The sequence below is a fragment of the Staurois parvus genome, unplaced genomic scaffold, assembly GCF_062004578.1.
Source record: "Staurois parvus isolate SC_StPar_1 unplaced genomic scaffold, SC_StPar_1.0 ptg000056l, whole genome shotgun sequence".
NCBI classification, from domain to species: Eukaryota; Metazoa; Chordata; class Amphibia; order Anura; family Ranidae; genus Staurois; species Staurois parvus.
Genome location: NW_028317852.1, coordinates 9,775,860 through 9,803,722, shown reverse-complemented (window position 1 = coordinate 9,803,722; position 27,863 = coordinate 9,775,860). Strand labels below are relative to the sequence as shown.

The 27,863-nt window shown below is 40.4% G+C and overlaps 1 protein-coding gene across 7 annotated transcripts in view; it reads left to right on the top strand.

Moving 5' to 3' along the window:
* The window catches only part of LOC149469991 (suppressor of tumorigenicity 7 protein homolog), a 281,605-nt gene that overhangs the window by 29,809 nt on the left and 223,933 nt on the right, over window positions 1-27,863 (top strand). For 6 of the 7 annotated variants that reach the window (XM_089668326.1, XM_089668327.1, XM_089668324.1 and 3 more), the window contains exons 3-5: window positions 2,910-3,063; window positions 7,993-8,047; window positions 27,516-27,631. In XM_089668326.1, coding sequence (XP_089524452.1) covers window positions 2,910-3,063; window positions 7,993-8,047; window positions 27,516-27,631 — 325 coding nt within the window. The remainder of the gene's footprint in view (window positions 1-2,909; window positions 3,064-7,992; window positions 8,048-27,515; window positions 27,632-27,863) is intronic. The other variant, XM_089668328.1, reaches the window with a different exon arrangement.

Below are 27,863 nucleotides of genomic sequence, written 5' to 3'. Positions count from 1 at the left end.
CAGTCCGGCCCCCCTAAAGTTTGAAGGACAGTAAAATGGCCCTTTGTTTAGAAAGTTTGGAGTCTCCTGATTTAGAGTTTATGTACAGTGTATTTCCCTTCCTGGGCACTATAGATGCTACATGCTTGCTTAAACCTGTGCATGTGTACAAATGTAAAAGTCCAAGACAGTCAGAGTATACCTAATCTTTTTATTTTGGATAGAGAAGGGTATAGTTAAAAGCCCGATCATTTTTTTTGCTGTTCTATTGGAGAGATTTTTATTCACCTCCTGTCCTATAGATGTAACAGGAAGTGAATGTAAATCTCCTCAAGGTGAGGTAATGCTCTCTTTGATAGTTGTCAAAGGAACCACTGTCCCCACCGAAAGATTTCCACAATTCCTCCTCTGGTTACAAATCACCATTTTGGATATTCTTTCAGTCCCAGTAGCAGTGGCCATACGGACCTGTAGTAAGGATGAGTTGTCTTAGTGGGGACATAGAATTCAATAGTAACTCAACAGGGGTTCTAGCAATTCCCCATTATATATATTAAAAAAAAGTTTAGTATTTACATACTTAATTTATAAATGTGCAAGTCCGAAGAATAGATTATTGTCCAAGAGTCTAATCGTTCCTATCTAAACAGTCAGATCATTCAGCCTAATCAACTACCTTATGTACAGTATGTCCCTTACTTACAAACGAGTCCAACTTGTTTGTAAGTGCAACAAAGATCAGCGCTTGCAGAAAATGGCTGCAAGCGCTGATCAGTGTGTTTTAGCGAGGAGAATTTCCCTGTCAGATCACTAAGGCACAGCGGGGGGAGATCGCAGCACCAACATTGCTTGTGTTAGTAGGATGATCTGTCAGTTTTTTTTCCTTGAGCCCACTGGGTTGAAAAAAAAATGATTGAGTGTGTGTACCCAGCTTTACACAACTAGATATGCAAACACATGTTCGCATCTTTGGAGGTTCGCAAGTTGAACGTTCGTAAGTAGGGGACTTACTGTATGATTATAAGATATTTACAGTGACTGGACATTGCTAATCATGTTCATTCATGAAAAAGCTGTAGTTGTGAGCAATAGAAGTCTTTCTGAATAGATTTATTCTTTTAATTTTTTCATATCAATTTATTACAATTTATTAACATTTCACAGCTTCCCAGTCATATTAATTTTAAACATAATTACTATTTTGATTATACTTTTATCTTAAATTATAAAATAAACTTTTATTATTATCATCAAATTTGGTTACTTTGGAGAAAATTATTAATTTGATGATACAACAACACAGTGACTGACTGTGCCCCTCCATTATCTCACTCGATCAGGGGAACCAGCAGAGCAGTGGAAGTGGGAGGCATCTTCCTGAATCTCTCCACCTCCCTCCATAGGCAGTAGTGCAAACTAACCAGTAGAGCAGTGGAAGGGTGAGGCGTCTCTCTGCCTTCCCCTATAGGTAGTAGTGCAAACTAACCGTTCACTCAGCAATGCTAGTGCAGGTACAGTGTGGATTTGACAAAAAGGCTGTGTGTGTGTGTGTGAGGGTATTTATATATGTATAGGTATGGGAGTTCATGTCTGTATGGGAGTTAGTGTGTGTGTATGTTTATATGCGTGTGTATATGTATATTTGTACATTTTTTCATCCTGACCACTAAAGCTGTAGATCTGAATTGATTTTTCCATTACTGCTTTTTTAGGGCATGTTCAATAGCAGAAAGGAGAGTCGTTCCTCTAAAAAGCGATACACGCTCAGACCACTTTTTAGAGGAATTTGACAGGTGGTAAAGAGGTAATATGTTTCTTGCTCACCACCTGTTTTATTCCCCTAAATGCAGCACCATAGTGCTGCAACCTCATACAATACACACTGTTGCAGGGCAGTTGCTAAATGGCCCCAATTCACCTGAATGGGTCATATTCGTTGGGCTGAAGTGCCTGTGACAGAGGGTATATTTCCTGCCATGGCAGCATTATGTGTATGACCTCGACTGCTGCCTCTTCAGCTAAAGAGGGAGCAGTGTGGATGGTAAAAATGTGCCTTTTAGTCTGGGGTGCCCCGAGACTGAAAATATTTTTTGAGGGCACCTTGACTGAAAAAAGGTTGAAAAACACTGCTGTAAATCATTTGTTCAGGCTTTACACAACACCTATAACTCCTGCACGCAGAAATACAGATGTATTTTATGTTATATGCCCCAATACGCCCATGTTCATGAGACTTAAGTGGTAATGTTTTAACACATTTATTATACTACACTGATCAGCTATAATGTAATGACCACCAATTATAACCCATTGAGACATGGAGTCAACTGGACCTCTGAAGGTATGTTCTGGTATCTGGGAGCAAGTCAAGTAATCAGTAGAACATCCTTTAAGTCCAAACTGGATTTAGATCAGAAGAGTTTAGAGGCCAAGTCAACACCTCAAACTCGTGTTCTTCACACCCTTCTTGAATTCATCAGACCGGGCCACCTCCTTCCATTGCTCTGTGGCCCAGTTCTGATGCTCAGGTGCCCATTGTAGGCGTTTTTGGCTGTGGACACAGGTCAACATGGGCACCCTGACCGGTCTGCAGCTAATCAGCCCCATACACAACAAACTGCATGAGTCAGTCTTTGTTCCCTGCATGCAACACTGAGCCTTGGCCACCCATGGCCCTAGTCACCGGTTTACCAGTTTTCCTTCCTTGGACCACGTTTGGTAGGTTTTAACCACTGAAGACCAGGAGACATGTTCACTTGCTGCCTAATATATCCTACCTACTTTCAGATGCCATTGTAACGTGATAATCAATATTCACTTGATCTGTCAGTGGCCATAATTTTATAGCTGATTCAGTTGAGCTGCTAGGAAAACCAGAGATAAAAAGTAAATTCTAATGTGAATTAGTTTACCTGTTTTTTATATTTTAGATTTTTGAGTGGTGTTACTTTCGGAAATACGGAACATCTTTCATTGAGCAAGTGTCCGTAAACCATTTACGACCGCTGATGGGAGGAATCGATCCAGGAGCCTCTGCAGATGGTTTCTTTTCAGGCAGCGAAACCAGCAGGCAAGCTTTGTCAGGTGACTGATAGCGACTGGAAATAGCACAAGCATTTCCAAAATGATTACATATTGCAGATGAATGGAACAGTTAGTGACAGGATCATATGGCACAATTGAATGGACTGAAAATCCTCAGCAACAGACACTGACTGGACCTAAAAAAGCAGAAGTTCCACAGTCTGGTTTCCATTTGACTGACTCAGTTAGGGTCACGGGTGTTAGATGAACTGTAGTGACTCAATGTAATGCTCACTGAGTGCACATCATGTCTCTGTTCTAGACACCTCAGAATTTGCAATTGCTTACATGTTAAAGTATGTGGCATAAAATATTTGTTTCTATGTTTTCACTGTCAATTCCTTGGATCTGAATAACTCTTTAAAACCCCAAATAACATATAAACAGTATTCTTTTTTAATTGCATGGCTTTTGCTTTCTTTTAAATTAGTAATTGAAAATGGTGAAGCTGTAAAGCTGTACAAATGTTATTGTGTTGAAATGAAAAGTCTTTATCGTTCATTAAGCGCACAGTAAGACTGATCCAGTATATTCTTTATCAGTCATCCTTTGCCCAAGCAAGCTCAGTTAGAATAGGATTTACTAGGGAGGCTTAGCTTGACTCATAGGGCTTGTACCCCACGTGTCGTAATTTTTTGCTGTCAACCTTCCCCCTGTGAACTCCCCTGTGAGAATTTTACTTTGATTATTTAAAAAAATATATATATTTTTGTAGAGTTTCTTTATTTGTGCTATGTTTTGCCTGTCTGACCAGCTTGGTGTTGTTGAAAAGGGCTAGACAGCCTAGTAAAATCATTCAGTTCAAATAACTTATGAATTGACAATTTTACTGTACTTTTTTTTTTCTTCACCATAGTAAGACTGTTTTGAAAAGCATTCTGCAAAAAATTTGATTCATTGATAGCTTTCTGAGAAAATGTTTCAATAAACTCTTAGTGATATTAGCATTGCCAGTTGCTCTTTCTTCTACCAATAAGTTCCCATCTCCTTCTTTTTTTTTTTTGCATTACGCATTACATTACAGTCACTGCACCTCATTTAGACTCCTGCAATGGAAGCAGTGGTGGGAGATACCTGTGTTTTTAAATGATAGAGAAAATGATCAGAAATGGCATTAAGGACATTGGGAGAATGGCTGGATTACATAAACAAGATATGCAGTTCTTTCCTCTTGTATTGAATTTGTAGCAAGATTTATGGCTAACCATAGGCATCATACAGTGCTTGCCAGACTTGGGAGGGATTTTATCTGCCAAAAATTATTAATTTACAATATACAAATATGGTGCTAAATAATGTTAAAATTCTATCTATAGGTACAGGAAATGGGTATACATATTCTGAATAGTTATTTGAGGGTCTTTAAAGGAAGATATTTTCGATTATATTTAATATATATATATTTATAGTATAAGACATCAGCTTGATCTAAAGCCAAAACGTTTTGGGTAGAACAAGTAAACGTTCAAACCAATGTTAAAGTGATATTAAAGGCATTTAAAAAAAAAATAATAAATATGATATACTTGCCTGCTCTGTCAGTGTTTTTGCTCAGAGCAGCCCTGATCCTCTTCTTCTTGGGTCCCCCACCAGTGCTTCTGGCCCCTTCCTCCTGCTGATTGCCCACAAAGCCAGCAGCTTGCTATGGGGCACCCAAGCAGGCTTGGTTTCGAGCTGCAGTGTGTGGTTCGACCTTGCCCCCCTCTCTCTCACTTGCTGTGCTTGACAACAGCAGGAGTCAATGGCTCAGCTGAGAGAGCTGTGGCTCTCGTGTATATCGCTAGATCGCGATGGGGCACAGATAAGTATTAAGGGGGCTGATGGGTAGGGTGGGGGCGCTGCAGACAAATGTTTTTTTTTACTTTCATGCATTAGATAAAAAACCTTGATCCTTTACAACCACTTTAAGTTTTCTTTTTGCAACCTGTCTCTCATTAACTTCATTAACTGTTTCAGCTCTGCCCCATAGCAGAAATACTGCTACAGGGCGGCAGCTGTGCGTAAACAAAACAGTTCTCCCTGTCAGCTCCGGCACAGTGTGTGCTTACAGTAAAGCAGCACACAGTTAACCCTTTGATCGCAACAGATGTTAACCCCTTCATACCCAGTGCCATTAGTAGAGTGTCAGTGCTTTTTATTAACACTGTATTGGTGTCACTGGGGATGTCAGTGACACCAGGTCTGTTACCCCCCAGTGTCAGAATGCCCACCGCAGTCCCACTATAAGTCCCTGATCACCACCATTACTAGTAAAAATAAACAAAAAGCCCAGTATATATACTGCCATTTGTAAACGCTATAATTTTCACGTAAACCAATTAATTTACATGTAGTGGTATTTTTTTTTTGTAGCAAAGACATATAGCAGAATACATTTTGGCCTAAATTTGAGGAAATTTGATTTTTTTTTTACTGGACATATTTAATAGCAAAAAGTCAAAAATATTCTTTTGTTTCTCAAAATTGTCGGACTTTTTTTTTTTTTGTTTAAAAAAAAAAAACGCACAGACGATGAAATGCCACCAAAAGAAAGCTCTATTCGTGGGAAAAAAGGACGTACATTTAATTTGGGTGCAGCGTTGCATGACCGCGCAGTTGTCAGTTAAAGTAATGAAGCGCCATAACACAAATAATGGCCTCGTCAGGAAGGGGGGTAAATCCTCTGAAGGGCAAGTAGGCAAGAGTGGTTAAAGAGGGTTCCTTTCACTTCCTGCCCTGTATGCCCAATAGGTTGTGAGGGGATAGATCTTCAATTTGAGGGAAATCCCTCTGAGACAGTTGTCTCCCTTGAAACATTTTCTATCTATCCCTGTTCTGGTGGCAATTTAAAATTTTGGATTTACATTCATTTATATATCCGGGGTGGCATTGGTGATCAGGACAGTTAGAGAGGGTGATTCTTTCCAATGGGGAAACAGACATCAATAAAAGACTGACAAGTCTAACTCCTCACCACTGTATCCAAATCTGAAGAAAAAAACGTTTTGCCTTTAGTTAACTATACCAGTCTGTGTTAATAAGTAAAATAAAAAACATCAACTTGTGCCAGTGTATAGTTTATAATTATGTATGTACTTCCATTCTGCATACCTAAGCTGGCCATACAGTTGTCTTCAAAAGTTTGCATACCCTTGGAGAATTGGTAATATACGTACAATTTTTTAAAGAAAACATAAGTGAGCAGACAAAGCACATTTCTTTTATTTCTTATGTGATTCATATTCAACTGTAGATCATAACAGCATGGCATAATCATAAAACAAAATATGGCAACAAGTAAACAAATGAAATGACCCCTGTTCAAAAGTCTGTATACCCTTAGTTCTCAGTACTGTGTATTGCCCCCTTAACATCAATGACAGGGTGCAGTCTTTTGTAATATTTGTCTATGAAACCCCAAATTCTTGCAGGTGGCATAGCTGCCCATTCATCTTGGCAAAATGCCTCCAGGTTATGCAAAGTCTTTGTCTTGCATGAACCATACGTTTGAGATCTCCCCAGAGTGACTTGATGATATTAAGGCCAAGAGACTGTGATGGTTACTCCAGAACCTTCACCTTTTCTGCTGTAACCACTGGAGGATCAACTTGGCCTTGTGCTTAGAGTCATTTTCATGTTGGAAAGTTCAAGAGTATTCTATGCACAGCCTCCTTGCAGAAGAATGCAAATTGTCTGCCAGTATGTTCTGATAACATGCTGCATTCATCTTGCCATCAATTTTCACAAGATTCCCTGTGCCTTTAGAGCAAAAAAAAAAAAACATCAGTGAGCTACCAACATGCTTCACAGTGGGGATGGTATTCTTGGCACTATAGGCTTTGTTGATCCCTCTTTAAACATAGAGCTTAAGGGTGTGTCACTCCAGTTTCCAGTGTTCCAGAAGCTGTGAGATGGTATGTCAAGGTGTTGTTGGGCATATTGTAACATTCTTTTTTTGTGTCATTAGCAAGGTAAAGGCTTCTTTCTGGCAACTTGATCATGTAGCTCAAGTGTCTTTCCAGAGCAGCCTGTATTTCTCCTGGGGTTACTTGTGGATTTTTTCTTTGTATCCCGAACAATTGTTTTCTGGGTCTACTTGACCTTGACTTGGTACGAGAGATCATTGAAATTTCCAATTCTTAACAAGTAATTGAACAGTACTGACTGTCATATTAAAGGCTTTGGATTTATAAAATTCCATTACTTTGTTATGCAGGTTTTGAAAGTTATTTTCTGCTTCCCAAGACTCAGTATCTAGCCTGCTCAGTGCATCCTCGTGAGAGCTAACAAGCTTGTTCACTATTTATACACTGACACTAACTGTAATTGAAAAAGCCACAGATGTGGGAAATTCACCTTTTAATTGCCGTTTTAACCCATGTGTGTCACCTTGTGTTACTGTACCAAAGCCAAACATTCCAGGGTATGTAAACTTTTGATCAGGGCCATTCCGGTAACTTCTGTTATCATTATGATTTAAAAAGGAGCCAAACAATTTTGTGATAATAAATGGCTTCGTATGATTACTATTCTTTAATAAAAGAGAGTTTTCTGGCATGATTAGTTATATTTTCAATACATACATGGAGGTGAGTTGGGACAAATTAAGTGTCCACTGCTAGGTCCATAACCCCAATAGTATGGGGGGGATATTAGAAGGGGGAAGGAGGAGAAGACCACTGCTTTTGTCAGAAGATCCACGAGGTCACCAGGATAGTTGTCACTTCAAGGCAAGCCTTCAAAGTAGAGCAGAAGCAAGTCTCCAATGTCGCATGTAAATAGAGAGGTAGAGAAGGCGCCGATTCTCAGGGACCAGTGTGTATGAGCTGCAGGTGAGGAAGTCTAAATCATTAAGTTACTATACTGTGCAGCTTAATACATTTTTTTCAAGGAGTGTGAAAACTTGTCCTTTACCACCAAATCTTACAACCAATAATTTTACTTTTTCAGAATGCAAGGTGTGGCGCAATCCTTTAAATCTTTTCCGAGGAGCTGAGTACAACAGGTAATTATTATGTTCCAGTTTACCCACTGAGCAATAAAACGTATACAGTCAATACAGGCTTGCAGCATGCAATGAGAAATGTCCTTCAACTGAGTTGTTACCTTGCTTTTTTGGATCAGTGGTTTTCAGCACCAAGATCTTGGCTTAGGAGTGTGAGCTTTCATGGCTATTAGTTGCTGTGTTGATGAGTGCTCTGTTCTATTAGTTACTTTAGTGTAAGCGACTCTGTTATGGCTAGGGTTTAGGGAGCATTTCTATTTTTCTGTGCAATCATTTTTATTGCGTTTTTAGGAAAAATAACAAGCAGGGGGACAAATCAATTACACAGAATATCAAACAAATGGTATAGCAAGAAAACCATAAACTCAGTCAGTTTTAGTTAACTTCTCAGGTATCTGGACAGAGTATTTCTTAATTTAATAAGTATTTTTAACAAACCCATTACATCAGGAAATAAGATTAAAAAGGAGCATAAAATTAACATTGCTAAGCACTACAGTGATATGAAGACACATTGAATGAATATATATATATATATATATGTATATATACGCTCACAGTTGTGTTCAAAATAATAGTCTGTTGAAAAAAGTGAATAAAGCTCAAAATCCTTCTAATAGCTTTTATTTCCATACACACAAATGCATTGGGAACACTACACATTCTATTCCAAATCAAAACATGAAGACAAATATATCAAATTTGTGGTGTTCCTCTAAAAAAAATTGAAGAAAAGTGAATATTAGACTGTTCAAAAAAATAGCAGTGTTTGTATTCTTTACAAACTCAAACATTCACTGTATAAACTGAAAAATGTTTGAAGATTTTGCTTTCCTTTGAATCACTTAATATTTAGTTGTATAAGCACTGTTTCTGAGAACTGCTGTACATCTGTGTTGCATGGAGTCAACCAACTTCTGGCACCTATGAACAGGTATTCCAGCCCAGGATGATTGGACTACATTCCACAGTTCTTCTATATTTCTTGGTTTTGCCTCAGAAACTGCATTTTTGATGTCACCCCACAAGTTCTCTATTGGATTAAGATCCGGGGATTGGGCTGGCCACTCCATAACATCAATCTTGCTGGTCTGGAAGCAAGATTTTGAACATTTACTGGTGTGTTTGGGGTCGTTGTCTTGTTGGAACACCCATTTCAAGGGCATTTCCTCTTCAGCATAAGGCAGTATGACCTCTTCAAGTATTCTGATGTATTCAAACGGATCCATGATCCCTGGTATGTGATAAATAGGCCCAACACCGTAGTATGAGAAACATCCCCATATCATGATGCTTGTGCAACCATGCTTCACTGTCTTCACAGTGTACAGTGTTTGGGGGTCGTCTGACAAACTGTCTCCGGCCACTAGACCCAAAAAGAACAATCTTACTTTCATCAGTCCACAAAATGTTGCGCCATTTCTCTTTAGGCCAGTCAATGTGCTCTTTGGCAAATTGTAACCTCTTCAGCACGTCTTTTTTTCAACAGTGGGACTTTGCGGGGGCTTCTTGCAGATAGCTTGGCTTCACATAGGCGTCTTCTAATTGTAACAGTACTCACAGGTAATTTTAGACCTTTGATCTTCCTGGAGCTGATTGTTGGCTGAGTCCTTGCCATTTTGGCTATTCTTCTATCCATTTGAATGGTAGTTTTTCACCGTTTGTGATCATTTTAGCTGAGCAGCCTATCATTTTCTGCACTTCTTTATGTTTTCCCCTCTCCAATCAACTTTTTATTCAAGGCATGCTGTTCTTCTGAACAATGTCTGGAACAACCCATTTTCCTCAGAATTTCAGAGAGAAATGCACTGTAACCAGCATGTACAACATTTGCTGCCTTCCTTTCTTAAATAAGGGCAATAATTGCCACCTGTTTTTCAAAGAATGAATGACCTCACTAATAGAACTCCACACTGCTATTATTTTGAACATGCCCCTTTCAATTAGTGATTCAATTACACAGAATCAGCAGCATGCATATCATGACTGTTGGGTCTGTTGGATTTCTATTACTCTACTACACCTGCTAGTAAATTATTTGCCATGTAGAAATATCATTTCTACCAAAAACAGTGATTGATCAGGTTAGTGATGTCTGACTGCTATTATTTTGAACACAACTGTTAGGGATCCCGGGTCCTCGGCGGCGCGCGCATGCGCAGACCGCCGATCCGTCCCAGCCGGCGAGCGCAGAGTCCTCGGCGATCGCGGCGGCCGCGCATGCGCAGTAGCGATCGCGGCCGCACCAATGAGGGAGCGGGGCGCTCTATTTAAAGCTGCCCTGTGCATCTCCAAGTTGCCGCAAGGTCTTGTTCCTGTCCTGTAAGTACGCTTCCTTGTTGCCATACTCTGCCTGTTCTGTTTATGCTGACCTTCTCCTGCTCTGACCCCGGCTCGTCCCTGACCATCCTTCTGCCTGACCCTCTGTACCGCGCTGCCCGCTACCTGCTGAACCTGGCTTGTGACCCCGACCATTCTCCGCTTACTGCCCCTGTACCACGCGGCCCGCACAATACCGACCCGGCTAGTCTGACCCCGCCTACTCCTGATAGTTGCCCATCCATCCCGCTCGGATCGGGATCTGTCATCCCATCCATCCCGCTCGGATCGGGATCTGTCATCCCATCCATCCCGCTCGGATCGGGATCTGTCGTCCCCTTCACAGCAGGCTCAACCCGGGCACATACCCTCAGCGGGACCCCTCTGCCACCGCCGGGGGTGCCCAGGGACGCGACCTGGTTTCAGTCTTGCACCAAGTCCATCCCCACCATCAGGGGCCCTGGTGAAAAGGCAGACTGGGACTTAGACTCCGCGTCCTGGGAAACCCCGTGCCGTGGACCACTAGAGATCCCGTTGGGCGGAGCCTGACAACAACTGTGTGTGTGTGTGTGTGTGTGTGTGTATGTGTATATATATATATATATATATATATATATATATTTATACACATTGAAAGAATGGTTACATTGAAATTTAACAACTACTTGTTCAAGGGACTAAATTGGGGTCCCAGTCTACTTGTCCTTCATGACAATATACTTGTCCTCCTAAAATGATTTTAGCACCTCCCAGTCTGTCTTCAGCACCACACCCAGGCACTAGCAGGAAGCTTAGAAACCTTGCAGTGTGAGGAGCACCTATTGGGTGTTCGTCAAGAAAGGGGAGTGTTGGTTCTTCCTAACACTCAACAGAAGCTCATCTGCTGAGTGAGTAAATGAGGCACTGTCTCCAATAAGGGGGAAAAAAAGAAAAAATAAACTATTCCTTCAGGTTACCCTCACACGGAAGCATTTGGGTGCCCAGTACAAGTGCATGTGCTTGACCCTTCATCCTCTGGAGCTCAGGGTTAGTGTGTGCTCCTCTCTGTCCGCTGATCTCTCCGCTGCGATCACTGGGCAGGAAGTCAGCAGGTGTCTGTTCTATTAACCACTTGCCGTCCGCCTGCTGTTTATAAACGGCAGGGCGGTGGCTCCGGACACAGTGAAATACTGATCGTCGGACGGGACCTCTGTACGAGGTCCCGCTCATGTGATCACTGATTGGCCAATCGGTGATCACATGCAAAGTAGTAAGCAAGATGTCACTTGTGACATCATTGCTTACTACGTGTGAAATCTGTGAATGATCACAGAGGTCACATGGTACACGGCTATTCACAACAGCCTTGTACCATGTGACAAGCTGTGACCAATCACAGCTCACTCAGTACTTCTCAATGACTGCAAGAATGCAGACAGAGAGAAAGAGAAATTATTGCTTTTACATCCTATATGGGTGTAAAAGCAATCAGTGTAAAAAAAAAAAATCTTCATCACCCCCCACAAGTAGTACAGTGTCACCATGGTGACACTGTACTGCTAGGGTGACAATATGTAAAAATAAAAATAAAAAATAATATAAAAAAATTAAATAAAAATGTTTAAAAATTATAATTTTTGGTTATAAACTAATTTGGATTTTTTTTTTACTAAAAAAATAACGGAATAAATTTTGGCCAAGATTTATGATGAAATATTATTTATTTGCAAAATTTTGCAAAAAACACTTTTTTTCTAAATTTTTGGATGTTTTCATTTACATAGCAAAAAAAATAAAAATCCCAGCGGAGAATAAATACCACCAAAATAAAGCTTTATCTGTCTCAAAAAAATGGTAAAAAATTCATATGGGTACAGTATTGCATGACCGCGCAATTGTCATTCAAAGTGTAATAGCGCTGAAAGCTGAAAATTGCCCTGGACGGGAAGGGGGTAAAAGTGTCCGGACAGGAAGTGGTTAAGGGGTAAAAAAAATAGTTAACCCTGTTGCTTGCCTGCAGCAGGACTAAATGTAGGGTGAAAAAAGAAAACACTTGCCCACCATCTGGAATTGCATGTCCCAGGTGTTAGGCGATTTGAGCACCCCTGCTAATATCCTGTTCAAATGTTTTATTGGACAGTAATAAAAAAAAAAACCTTGTACAGAACGTAAAGAAGGTTACATTGTATATCCACTTTAATGCCTACCTGGCATTTTTACCCTCTTCCTGTCCGGGCCAATTTTCAGCTTTCAGTGCTGTTGCACTTTGAATGACAATTGCGTGGTCAAGCAACACTGTACCAATATGAAATTTTTATCATTTTCTTTCACACAAATAGAGCTTTCTTTTGGTGGTATTTAATTGCCACTTGGGTTTTTTATTTTTGCCCTGCACAGAAAATGGAGCAAAACATTTGAAAAAAAGAAAAAGGTCTTTGTTTCTATTATAAAAGTTTGCAATCCGGTAATTTTTCTCCTTCTTCACTGATGTGCCTTGATGAGGCTGTACTGATGGGCACTGATGAGGCGGCATTGATAGGCAGCACTGATGAGGCGGCGCCGATGAGGCGGCACTGGTGGGCATTGATGAGGAAATGCTGATTATGCGCTAATATGCAGCAATGATGGCCACTGATAGGCAGTACTGATGGGCGGCACTGACTGATAGCACCGACTGACAGCACTGCTGGGTGGCACTGCTGGGCAGCACCAATGGGTGACACTGCTGGGCACTGATGGGTGGCACTGATAGGTGACACTGCTGGGCACTGATAGCGCTGGGTGCATGCTGCTGGGGGCGTGCAGTGGTCTCATTCTGGGAGGACGCCCATGGACGCTCTCCCAGAACTGGACAACTGCGCTGTAGCCATCTTTCGGCTATCGCACAGCTGGGAAGCGGTTAAAACCACATTTTGTTTACATGTAACAATCCAAATGTTTTTATAGAAAATTTCTTAACGCCCAGAAAAAAACATATTTTTTTAAAGCAGAGGCCCTAGAGAATAAATTGGTGGGTGTTGCAATTTGTCACATGGTGTTTGCGCAGCAATTTTTCAAGCAATTTTTATATATATATATATATATATATATATATATATATATATATATATATATATACACACACATATACATGATTTCGCATTTCCGAGTAGGGGGCGTGTGCAAGCTCTACACGCGATGCTATTTGAGTCCTCGGCTGTCAGTCACTGGGTCCCGGCCAGTGATTACTCGCCGGCACCCGGTTAACGCTGAGCATTACCGACAAGGGGATAGAACTGTATGTAAACAATACAGTTCTCGCCCTTGTCAGCTACTGCACACTGCTTTATATGGCTCTGCATAGCAGAACCATACAAAGCAGTGTGCTTACAGTGGAAAGCAACACACAAAGCTTACAATAACACAGCACACAGTTAACCCTTTGATTGACCCACATGTTAACCACTTCCTGCCCAGTGCCATTAGTACAGTGTCAGTGCTTTTCATTAGCACTGATCACTGTATTGGTGTCACTGGGGATGTCAGTGACACCAAGTCAGTTCCCCCCAGTGTCAGAATGCCTGCTGCAGTCCTGCTGATTGCCGCCATTACTAGTAAAGAAAAAAAAATACCAGTACATATACCACCATTTGTAAACGCTATAACTTTCATGTAAACCAAGTATTGGGATTTTTTTTTTTATTTAGCAGACATGTAGCAGAATACATTTTGTCCTAAATTTATGAGGGAGTTTGATTTTAAAATTTTTTTTACTGGATATGTTTAATAGCAAAACGTCAAAAATATTGTTTTTGTTCTCCAAATTGTTGGTCTTTTTATTTTTTGCACTATAAAAAAAAAAAAAACACACAGGCGATCAAATACTACCGAAAGAAAGCTCAATTCGTGGGAAAAAAAGACATAAATTTAATTTGGGTGCAGCATTGTATGACTGCAATTGTCAGTTAAATTATTGCAGTTTCGTAACGCAAAGAATAACTTGGTCAGGAAGGGGGGGGGGGGGAAATCCTCTGGAGGGCAAGTGGTTAAAAGCCTTTACAGGGTACCACTTTAGATTTACACAGGAGGTCTGGTACCATAATTAATGCCCGCAGTCTGATGTTCGCGGTGATACCTTACATGTGTGGGATGATTGCTGCTTGCGCACATGCAGGACCAACACAGGAGTTAACCTTTGCATGGGGGCTCGGTGGTGCTTTAAACATTTTTTTTTATTAATTTTCATTATTTTTACACTGCCGCTTTAATTGTTTTTATAACTTTTATTATCACAAGAAATGTAAATGTCCCCTGTGATAGCAATAGGCAGTGACAGGTACTGTTTATGGAGAGATCTGGGTTCTATGAGACCCCAGATGTCTCCTCCGCCCCTAAAAGCATTTGATCACACCAAGCTTTTTTTTTTTAAAAAATGGTGCTCTTTACATCCAGGGAAACTGGAAGTGATGTATGCTCAATGCTTTTAGTTTCCTATATCATAGAGATGATTGTTCCCGTCTCTGATTTCCTCTATGATCAGCCAGCGGAAGCATCGGCTGGTCGCTCAGGTCTCACGGTGGGATGGGATAATAAAGTTAATTTTAGGGTGTGCTGAGAACTAAATTTAATAGTGTCCTTAGAGAAAGCATTAGTGATTGTAAGCCTCACAAAGCTAAGGAAATTCCCAATGAATTGAGATTATTTATAGTTTCTGCAGTTTGCAAGTGGATTGCAATAGAGTTGCAGTGTTTGGGTCAACGGTACACCTTACAACCTAACTATATGATCCTTAGATATGGCAAAACTATGTAATATGATGGCCTACCTAAAGTATCCAAACACTTTTTATCCAACCCGGCACGCCATTGTACTACACAGTTGTTGGTAGATCTAATCAGATTTCATCTAAGTGAATCCAATCAGATTGTGGTGAGCTTTAGGCTAGAAGTACTCTATATTGCCAAAAGTATTGCGACACCTCTCCAAATCATTGGATTCAGGTGTTCCAAGCACATTCATGGTCATGAAGTGGTAGGCCATGTAAAATGACAGAGCGGGGTCATCGCATGCTGAAGCGCACAGCGCGCAGAAGTTGCTAACTGTTTGCAGAGTCCATAGCTAAAGACCTCCAAACTTCATGTGCCTTCAGATTAGCACAACAACAGTGTGTAGAGAGCTTCATGGAATGGGTTTCCATGGCCAAGCAGCTGCATCCAAGCCTTACATCACCAAGTGCAATGCAAAGGGTCACATCCAGTGGTTTAAGCACACCACCACTGGACTCTAGAGCAGTGGAAACATGTTCTCTGGAGTGGCGAATCATGCTTCTCTGTCTGGCAATCTGATGGACTTGTCTAGGTTTGGCGGTTGCCAGGGGAATGGTACTTATCTGACTGCATTGTGCCAAGTGTAAAGTTTGGTGGAGGGGGGATTATGGTGTGGAGTTGTTTTTCAGGGGTTGGGCTTGGCTCCTTCGTTCCAGTAAAGGGAACTCTTAAGGCGTCAGCATACCAAGACATTTTGGACAATTTCATGCTCCCAACTTTGTGGAAACAATTTGGGGATGGCCCCTTCCTGTTTTAACATGACTGTGCACCAGTACACAAACCAAGGTCCATTAGGATATGGATGAGCGAGTTTGATGTGGAGGAACTTGACTGGCCTGCACAGTGTCTTGACCTCAAACCAATAGAACACCTTTGGGATGAATTATAGCGGAGACTGCAAGCCAAGCTTCCTCATCTGATGTGGAAAAGATAATATATCATTTAAAGTGATTATAAATGCATATTTGTTTAAAAATAACAAACGTCATACTTACTTGCACAGAGCAGCCCTGATATTCTTCTTGGTTCTCCCGCTGGCGCTTCTGGCTCCTCCCCCATGTGATATGGGGGCACTTGTGTTGGCTTGCTCCCAAGCCAGCTCTGTGTGTCCATAGACACACAGCTCATGGCTCAGCCCTGGCCCCGCTCCCTCCTCACTGGCTGTGTTGACAGCAGTGGGAGCTGCACTCAGAAGGTTTTTTAACTTATTGCAGAGAATGCATTAAAGTACTGTATATGTAAACCCTCACCTTGCAAAACAGCCATACAGTTTAAAAAAGAAATGGAAGTTAAAACATTTGTGTATACATACAGTGCCATGAAAAAGTATTCTTACCCCTTGATATTTTCCACATTTTGTCATGTTACTAAAAACTTAAATGTATTTTATTGGGATTTACAAATAAATATCTGAAAGGTGTGGTGTGCATTTGTATTCAGGCCCCCTGAGTCAATACTTTGTAGAACCACCTTTCGCTGCAATTACAGCTGCAAGTCTTTTGGGGATGTCTCTACTAGATTTGGACATCTAGAGAGTGACATTTTTGCCCACGCTTCTTTGCAAAATATCTCAAGCTCTGTCAGATTGGATGGAGAGCGTCTGTGAACAGTCTTGCCACAGATTCTCAATTGGATTTAGATCTGGACTTTGACTGGGCCATGAATATACACTGCTCAAAAAAATTAAAGGAACACTTTTTAATCAGAGTATAGCATCAAGTCAGTTAAACTCCTGGGATATTGATCTGGTTATTTAAGTAGCAGAGGGGGTTGTTAATCAGTTTCAGCTGCTTTGGTGTTAATGAAATTATCAACAGGTGCACTAGATGAGCAACAATGCGAAGGCTCCCAAAACAGGAATGGTTTTACAAGTGGAGGCCACTGATATTTTTTTCCCTACTCATCTTTTCTTACTGTTTGTCACTAGTTTTGCATTTGGCTGGGATCAGTGTCACTTCTGGTAGTATGAGGCGATACATGGACCCTACAGAGGTTGCACAGGCAGTCCAACTCCTCCAGGATGGAATATCAACACATTCCATTGCCATAAGGTTTGCTGTGTCTCCCAGCACAGTATCAAGAGCATGGAGGGGATTCCAGGAGACAGGCAGTTACTCTAGGAAAGCTGAACAGAGCCATAGAAGGTCCTTAACCCATCAGCAGCATCTGCTCCTTTGTGCAAAGAGGAACAGGATTAGCACTGCCAGAGCCCCACAAAATGACCTCCAGCAGGCAACGGGTGTGAATATCTCTGACCAAACAATAAGAAACAGACTTCATGAGGGTGGCCTGAGGGCCCGATGTCCTCTACTGGGCCCTGTGCTCACTGTCCAGCACCATAGAGCTCGATTGGCATTTGCCATTAACACCAGAATTGGCAGGTCTATCGCTGGCACCCTGTGCTTTTCACAGATGGGAGCAGGTTCACCCAGAGCACATGTGACAGACGTAAAAGGGTTTGGAGAAGCCGTGGAGAATGTTATTCTGCCTGTAACATAGTTCAGCTTGACCGTTTTGGTGGTGGGTCAGTGATGGTCTGGGAAGGCATGTCCATGAAGACACGGACAGACCTCTACAAGCTAGACAATGGCACCCTGACTGCCATTAGGTATTGAGATGAAATCCTTGGATCCACTGTCAGACCCTACGCTGGTGCAGTGGGTCCTGGGTTCCGCCTGGGGCACGTCAATGCCCGGCCTCATGTGGTGAGAGTATGCAGGCAGTTCCTGGAGGATGAAGAAATTGATATCATTGAATGGCCCCCACACTTGCCTGACCTAAATCCAATAGAACACCACTGGGATATCATGTTTCGGTCCATCCGATATGTCAGGTTGCACCTCAGACTGTCAAGGAGCTCAGCGATGTCCTGGTCCAGATCTGGGAGGAAATACCCCAGGACATCATCCGTCGTCTCATTAGGAGCATGCCCCGATGTTGTCAGGCATGCATACAAGCACGTAAGGGGCATACCATTTTGAGTTGCTGCAATGAAATTTCAGCAAATTGGACTAGCCTGCTGCATAATTTTTTTCATTTTGATTTTTGGGGTGTCTGAATTCAGTCCTCTAGGTTGATAATTTTCATTTCTATCAAACAATGGGGCGCCCTTACATTCTGAACACATTACCCAGTCCCTATCAGTATAGATATTCAGCATGATATATTTCTCCAATGAGATCTGATGTGTTCAAAGTGTTTCTTTTCATTTTTTTGAGCAGTGTAAATACAGTGATAAGTGCAGCTCTACAACATAATAAATTACAAAATTGTAAATCACAGAAATACAAGTGTGTGAATAAGTTCATTTATCTTTCTTGTAATGCTTCCATCCTTCTTTCCTTATGTAAACACCAAGTGCTCCAAACCATAGAAGTTAAAATACTCCGCCACCAGATGTCTGCTCACCTCCAGCAGTCTCCAGCAGTGTGACCTCACATAATATTATATTTGGTCTAACTGCGCTTTTCGTCCCAATATGGACGCCGAAGTTCAACTTGATGGACCCCAACTAACATTCACAGCTTCTGGATGGAGTTGAACTCTGGAGCAGCTGTGAATGTTAGTTAGGGTTCATCAAGTTGACCTTCAGTGTCCATACTGGGACGAAAAGCGCAGTTAGACCAAACATAATATTATGTGAGGTCACACTGCTGGAGGTGAGCAGACATCTGATGGCGGAGTATTTGCACTTTTATGGTTTGACGCACTTGGTGTTTACATAAGGAAAGAGGGATGGAAGCATTACAATGAAGATAAACTAACTTATTCACACACTTGTATTTCTGTGATTTACAATTTTGTAATTTATTATGTTGTAGCGCTGCATTTATCACTGTATTTATAAGTTATTCCTGATATGAGATAAGTTTTCGGTGTATTAGTGGCTACTTATTTTGAAAAAACAAATTATTTTTGGTTATATTATGTTTATATGCAAGGCATAGGCACTTTATTTGTGTTTGATATTTCTTTACATTTTCCCCTCAATAAAATATCTTATGGTTTTACAATATGGGATATCCTCTTTCTTTGCTTTTTTGGTGATATGCTTATCCTAAACTTTTGGAGATCTGGAGACAACTGTTCCATTAGAGAATGCCCACAAGTGTTATAGACCACTCTAGAAATAGATGGCCATCTGCTAAGGGTGAGTTTTAGTCCATGTGGGGCACCTTGTTGAGCACAGTGGAGCACTTTTATTTGACTGAAGAAACTAATCACTTCAATTAGGCTGGAGCACAAGCATGTGCACTTGTTTCACCATTTGGGACTTTATAAATGGCAACTTATACTGTATGTTATTGTTTGAAATATATGCACATGATTATTTGTTTAATACTGAGGCGCGGTCTGTTTAAATTTTATAACCAATATAACCAAATATATTTTGTTTTTTCAAAATAAGTAGCCACTAATACACCCAAACCGTATCTCATATCAGTAATACAGTGATAAGTGCAGTGCTACAACATAATAAATTACAAAATTGTAAATCCCAGAAACACAAGTGTATGAATAAGTTAATTTATTAATGGGGTATGTATATTTTTTTCAAGGCACTGTATAGAAAACATAAATACCCTACCTTTTCTCATCAGCAATTAGAGCAGTCTTTTGACTTCTATCAGTGTCCAACAGAGCACTGGTTAAAGCTTGTAGGAGATGTTTTCATTCTCCCCTGATTGTCCTATGAGGCTGCAGGATCCCTGGCCCTCTGTCTGGACTGAACTGCTTAGCCCTGTGCTGATCACATGCACTCTCCCAAGACAAAAAAACTCTCTAGCAATACACACCAAACTGAGCATGTTCAGCTTGCCCCCAAGGCTCTATTCTCCCAGCAGATGGGCTGGGGACTGTGGAAGAAGGGGAGGATCAGAGAAGACAGGATCAAACATCCTTTTTACACAATGCAGAGGACTAACTTCTTAGGTTCCACTGTGAGTATAACAAGCATGCTTTACTGCATATACAGAATGATTTTACTGTTGTGGGTTTAGTAACACTAAGTTTGCATATGAAATTAATAACTTTGTAAACCCAAATATAAGAGGCATTTGAGAACTTTGGTACAGGAAAAAGGTTAAATTGTGCCCTGAAGAAAAAGGGGTGTTTAAATTATGTTCTACATGTTTGATTTCATGTCAAACTCGGTTTAGGAAATCTATGAACTGTACAATATAATTGAAGAAGGAAAATGTTCTCTCTTTAAATAACACTTAGTAAAAAAAAAGATGAAAAAACGTAAACTAATGAAGTATAAGTTTGAAGACAAATTCAATTATTCTATCATTTCTCTAATCTTACAGGCATCGATGGTAAAGTGAAGCTGCAGACATTTTTTTTTTTCGTTTTAGATGGTTGAGAAGGGTTAAAGCGTATTTCAAGGACAAAAATGTAATAAACAAGCACTTCGATGTGGTGTCTGCATTAGTCTTTTTTTAGGCTTTTTCTCCCTTTATTCTTACCTGGTAATCCTGCAGCAAAACATTTCCTGTTCTAGTATGACCATGCTCACTTACTGTACTGTTTTTATGAAGAAGTAGCATTGCCACCTTAGGAGAGGACTACAATAACCTTCATCTCTCATTTCTTTCTAGGGGGTCTGAGCACCTGGAGCTGCCTTTTTATTAGAACCATTGGGCACTGTTATTATTTATTATGCCTATTTTTCTATGGAAAGTGTTATAACACTTAGGGAATAAGTGCTGTGTCAGTACAGTAGGTGGAGCCTTTAGCTTCAACTAATGCTGGTATCTGCCTAGGAAATGTCTGATAAACACCTTCCAAATGTTTTGCAGTCCTGTACCCCTTTGAGGAGTCTTTTATTAATAAGTAGGCTGTTCTCACCATTAACCCAGCAGTGTCCCTTCTTATAGGAAACCTTAACTGTATCTGAGCACCACAAACAAAAAAATGCTATTTAATTTTATTTTTAATGTTCAAAATAAACTCACTAAATCATCCACTCATTCTGTGTTTTATTTAGTTGAGAAATCACTTTGAAAAACACCCCCTTACACTGCTAGTTGAGTAACGGCAAAAATTCATGTAGCATTTACTTCCTGGAATCCATCTACCTGTAGCTCGAGTATGCAGGCAAGAGGATGCGCTTAGCTGAGAAAACCCCTCCTCCTGTCCTCCAGATTGAAGAAAATAAAATGCCCATGAAGACTTCTGGGATATGACATTTTGGCCTTGGCCAGAAAACAGGAAGCAACTGACAAAATTTAAAAAAGTTTAAAACAAGTATATATAATATACCTTTCTATTTGTTTACCAAAGCTATTACCATAAGGTTTAAAAATAGTTAATGTTGATTGAGAGAATAAAGTTCTGCTTTAATAAAACACTGATGATTCCTCTTGAGGATGCACCAGTATGTAAGGATCCCACAGATAAATATTTGGAGATGCTTTCCAAAGCCCTGTTTCCTCTGGCAGACCCTGCCTTGCAGCCTGCCATGACTGTAATGTTAGTCTGTTAAACATTATGGGAATGGACTAAATTCATAAGCAGGGATTCAGCTTCACTCTACATTGATCCTCTTTTTGTGGAGTGCTTAGATGTGTAGACCGACTAGTGGCTGTCTCCCGTCTTATTTTCAATAGGAGTCTCCTAAATGTGAATATGTGGAGAACTCTGGTTTAAATGCTGGGTTGTGGAGCAGGCATGTAAAAAATGTTTGTTGTGCATGCCCTTCAAGAGACAACATTGTTTTGGAGCTCACTTGGGCACCTTCATCAAGGAGGTTACTTGGGGTAACTCCAGCAGCCTAGGCCTCAGGCTGGAAAGACTCATTCTCCTTATGACGCCAAGAAGTGTTTCCTTTTGCTGTTCCCAGGCTTCAGCTTATAAGGCTTAACCCAAGGCAGGAGCCTAGTTTTGCTACAAACTTTGAACCTTTAAAATCATCCATTCCTTTAGACATCAACATGAAAGGATGCCCCAACAACTTTGAGCCTTTGCGTTGCGTCACAGGGTCACGTGACTTCATCAGGGGACAGCAATCATTTCCCCCTGATGAAGTCACGTGACCCTGTGACGCAACGCGTAGGGGAGGGGCTCTGACGTCACGACGTTGCATCGGAGAGGCTTGGAGATTTCAGTACGGACAGAGGCAGGCAGAGAGAGAGAAACAGAGGAAGAGGTTTGCTCACTCACTGATAACTGCATTTGTGTACGCTGTCCTGGATCACCAGGGAACCTTATAATGCTGTGAATTAACATTATCAGTAGCAATAAAATTCTGCTACAAAAAAGGATAAGGCACCATGGTCTTTTTTCTTTGTCTGACTTATATTCCCCACACTGGAGAAAGGAGGATATGAGAAGGAGGTGACCCCAGGAGGGGAACAAGGAGATCCCTATAGAGCTGGTTTAAATACTCACCTATGAACAGCAGCCTAAGGAGAGAGAGGAGAGTACAGGAGTATCCATAATATATCTACACTTACCTTGTGGAAACACCCTAAACAGCAGTATTATTCCATCAATCCTGGAAGGATTTAAAGCTTATTTGCCTGAATTTATTTGGGCAAATACTAAGGTGAGCGCATAGGGAGATCACAAGGCACCTGAGGACAAAGGGAATAAGGAATTCACCTGCACATTGCACTTACTTTAAAAGACTTTTTATTTATTCATGTATTATTAAGTTTGCACTTGCACATTAATATCAATATATGTTTCTGCACAATATTGATGGATTGATGAGTGGCACTAAGTATTCATACACTTTTTAATGTTAATTTATTTGATTGATATCAGCTTAATTTGTTAAGGTTTTTTATATAACCATTTTTTGATTCACCTGTCACAGTGACTATATAATATTTTTTTACCCACTAAGTATAGTGATTTATAGATTTTGATGAGGTTTCAATATATATAATTATTGGAAGAGAGTAGATTGAATCTACATCACAATAAATAGCAATAGGAGCGCGGCACTATTAATATTTTTGTTACTATATGAACACTAATTAGTGAGTTTGTGTGAGTGCCAGCGCACCTAGCGCATGACACTAGTATTTAGTAATCACCTATCATTCACTGAAAACCTTATTTATAATAGCTCACAAGTATTTATCATTTATAGCATTATCTTACCGTGTTACAATTTGGCCTGCACTAGCATTTGGCTCTGATAACCATTAAGGGACAAACCTAGGTGCTTATGATCTTGTTCCAAGGATCACTAGCTTTCCCAGTTTTTGATTTAGATCTTTTATACAGGTTTTCTGACGTGACTCCCCCTGTGCACTCACCTGTCACTTCTGAGATCTGAATTAGGTTTTCTTGGCACTTCAAGAACCACCTTTGGAATAACAAACTGGGAACAGTATAACTAATAGGAATGCAGCACAAGCAGAGAATATAAGTATTTATAAAACAAATGTAACAAAAATAAGAGAATGTCATTAGGTTTACATAACCTTTAAATGATCAAGTTCTCAGTGCTTTCTGTTCTTCTAGTGAGATTCACTTTTACTTACTGTCCTACACGCTCAGGGCATTTCTGTTGGCAAAATTTCCCTTTCACTTCTCCAAAGTGCATTCTCTGCATATTTCTGTTACCAGAAATGACTTATAGAAAAGGCACTCTTAAGAGTAGACAGTGGGGTTGATTTACTAAAGACAAAATGTCTGTGCACTGCAAGTGCAGTTGCTCTAGATCTGAAGGGAGCATGCAAGTGAGATTAAAAATCAGCATTTTTGCTAATGCACATGATTGGATGATAGAAATCGGCAGCACTTCCCTTCATTTCAGAACTTTCCCTCAGATCTAAGGCAACTTAAAGTGGAGTTCCACCCAATTGGGGAAGTTCCCCTTTAAAGATTGGTCCTCCGCTCCCCATTAAGGATAATAGGTACCTGCTCCCACTTCTGCTGCAATCGCCTAGGCGATCGGAAGCGGAAGTTGTCCTCCTTCCTGTAGTCTTTAGGGACATGTGACAGGTCCCAGAAGACAACAGGGCCATTCAGGAAGCTCAGCACTACTCGCGCATGCGCACCCGGCTGTGAAGACGCAAGCTGTCAGAGCCGGGTGCTTGGAATACAGGACGTCCGATAATACGGGCTGCGGCGAGGGAATCGTGGGATCATGGGGCAGGTGAGTGGCTGTTTTTTAAAAGTCAGCAGCTACAGTTTTTGTAGCTGCTAACTTTTATTTTTTTTACAGTGTGAGTGGAACTTCACTTTAACTTGCAGTGCACAGACTATTTGCCTTTAGTAAATCAACCCCATTAGGTTAATCTCACAGCAATGCTCTGTCTCTCCAGGGGATGAAATTATGGGAAATCTCTCCAGGAGGACATAGATTGCACTTAAAACTTGACAGAGGTTTTAAATAATAACTAATCTGAATTGGAAAAAAAAACTCACTTTCAATGTTATGAGGCCAATGCTCAATAGAGCTTACAATCTAATACAACTGTATTCAAATCCATCAATCCATGTTCTACAGAATATCTATCTAATCCAGAACATATGAGTACTATCTACATTTTGTGTGTCCAAAATGAGAGATGCTCTTCAAATAAGAAAATTTGCCTGTTCTTATCTAGAATCTAAATCCAGTTTGGCAGGATTTAGCTAAGTGTTGATCTGCTTAAGGAAAGGGCATTGCATGTTAGCATGGATTACTTGTACTTTGTTGCGTATTAATAAATAAGAGTATGTTAGGATCTTAAACGTTCATGCTGACAGATGTGATTGTGTAAGTCATTGCACTGTACAGAGTGAGCTAAGCTATTAATTTATTCCAGCTCTTGTCTGGATATCACCAGCAACTCAATGGTGGACATGTAATAGGAAATGATAAATCTCTCCATTGAGAAATCGCTCAGGAAGAACGTTTACACACGTTGATAAGACGTCATATAAAAATGTGATGGTGGGGGAGGATGGTCTCATGGGGTGTGTTTTATTACCACTATTAATACTTTAAATCCTGCATGAAGAACTGAAAAGCAAAACGGTATCTACTCACATTTGTACAATCTTTATTAACAAGGCTTGCATGTGCAATACCTTATCCAAATGATAGTTTTATCTGACTACAATATATAGACAGTATATAAAAAAAAAAAACTTAATGTGGCTTGCTGAAGGGGCACACACAAGTATTTCAAGAAGCAATGATAATAACTTTATACTGTGACTAACCATTTTGGTGGGGCGCAGCCCACTGCTGTCAAGGGCCCTAAAACAAGTGGGCTGTCTGAGTAGAATTCTTATTTTTATTTATTATTACTCTTTGAAAAACCTGTGAGTTGTAATGGACCTGAAATTACTGAAATTATCATGGATGGATATTTTTAAAGCTTTTGATAGAGAATTAAAACCTTTAGATTAGAACCCTCTCTGCTTTCTTGGACTCTGCTACTCCCCCCCTCCCCCAATCTCTATTCCAGTTAAAACAGTTTTGCCAGACAAGAAGTGAGGGGAAATCTGCCAAAGAGATACAGAAAGAAATAAAAATCTGACAGAGGCCCAACCTTTTGCTTACTTACTAAAAGTAATGTTCTAATGGCAGTGTCAACGGTTCCGCGGAGTATGGATCTCCCCAAGGAAATAAAACTTTTGAAGGACAACTGTTACTCCTTAAAGTGTCATTAAAGCAAGACTTTTTTTAGTTTTGGATAGAGTGGTAAGGAAGTAGAACCCCTGTCAGTTGTATTGCTGTCTGTGCCCCCGTTAGTGAGATTCACTCTCTTTATTGGTCCTGTTTACCATTATTTAAAATGAAAATAAAGAAAAAGCCCAAATTTTGGGTTGACATTAGAACAGCAATAGAGGGTTAATTTTCCAACTGAGACACTAGTTCTGGTGTCCCTGGTGACACTCTAGGATTTCCTTAATTTGGAGGGATTTTCCCTCACTTCCTCTTTTGGCAGTGGGATGGGAAGTGAAGGGAAATCTCCCCAATAGGACACAGATGGCACAAAAAAAAATGCCAAGACGAGTTATAACTCTCCCTTACTCTATCCAAAAATTATAAAAAAACGTTTTGCCTTTAGTAACATTCTAAGACATGCTTCTACCCTCCCAAAAGCAGCACATCCTGATACATACATACTTCCGCTCTTGATCCAACATTCTTCCTTCTGCTCTCTTGCCTGGAGCCACACAGCCTTGCTTCAGAAAGTCTACACCAGGGGTCCTTTTTCTTTCTTGATTTATTTCTTTATAAAGGGTGCTGGCATGCACCTATGTAGCATTATACACAGGTGCTGATAGGTCTGCTTTATGAAGATACCAGGGTTATAATGAGAACGTTAATGTGTTACACCCTTGATGCTCTATATTCTGATAATAAACCAGAATTTGAGGGGGAAGGGGACCTATTTTTGTAGTAGTATATGAGTGGCTAGATAGCTACCTCTCCATTTTTACAGTGATTTTGGTGATGTTTTTCTCATTAGCTGTCTACAAATGGGACAGCTATGATGCATAAAAAAACTCTCTAGTAGTCAAACGTTTTAGCAAAGTTTTCATTTTACCACTTTGAGTTGAGTAGTGCAAGACTCATCCTCTTCTGGTTTTTAGCACAGTTCTTTAGCGCCCCACACCTCTGAAACAGTTGGGACAGATCAATGTTTTTCACTTGGGCATTTCACTTAGGTTTCTCCATGGCTGCATTTGCTCAAGTACAGGTGCCCATTCATTTGAATGAGCTGCTGTACCCCCTGAAAATGTCCCTGGACCTTTTCAGAAAATGTGGCTGCAGGGAAACCGCATAGTGCAATGCGGTTCCCAGTGTGTGGGGTGCATTAGCATAACCTTGACATATCTCCTAAACTGCATTGGGTTTTTTTCTGCAGGTGCTGGAAGGCATGCAATTACACACCTTCCCTCAGCCTGCACTAATGTAAATCTAGACTTTTAAAACATCAGTTAAAATAAGATAAAATGAAAAGCTTATTAAGGGGTTAAACAGCTGTTGCTGCAATATTCATCTTCAATCCAGAGATTTTCTTTGTAGTACTTTTTCTCCTGTTAGATGTCATCAGTCTGATGGCTAGGATCATTCAAACCACTTTCTCTGAGCCCAGGTTGACTTGATTACATTCCCAGTCTTTGAAGCTGAACAGGGATGAGCTCACCTCTTGCCACTCTGCTCTCTCTTCCTATTAGCCTGCTTCTTGTGCGTAGATGAACTTATTGGCTCCTTGTAGGGACTGCAAGAAACTGACACCAGGTCAAATTCATGTACTTGCACTGCTTGCATTCAAAAAATTGTTGATTACGTATTAATTACAGATCTCCTTTTTTGTGCCTTTTTTATCTGCCTAGTACTAAAACAATGCACTTCCATTTGTTTGTTACTGTGTAATTTTATTTTTCCTCTCTTTGTCAAGGTATACATTGGTAACTGGAAAGGAACCATTAACATATTATGACATGAATTTATCAGCTCAAGATCATCAGACATTTTTCACTTGTGATACAGACATGTTACGGCCATCTGATGCTGGTAATTTTGTTTTTGTTTTTCTAAACTTAATTTTCATAGCCCAGCAATTTACAAGAATTTGCTAGAATACAAGTTGTTTTAGGAGACACAGAAAAAGCCTAAGACCTATTCAAATCTATGAGTTATGGTAACTACAATTTGAATGGCAATAAAATACACTAAAGCACAGAACATACAGCATATGCGTAGTTCAGTGCAGTGTTGGGATAAAGACACATGTGCATCTTCCCAT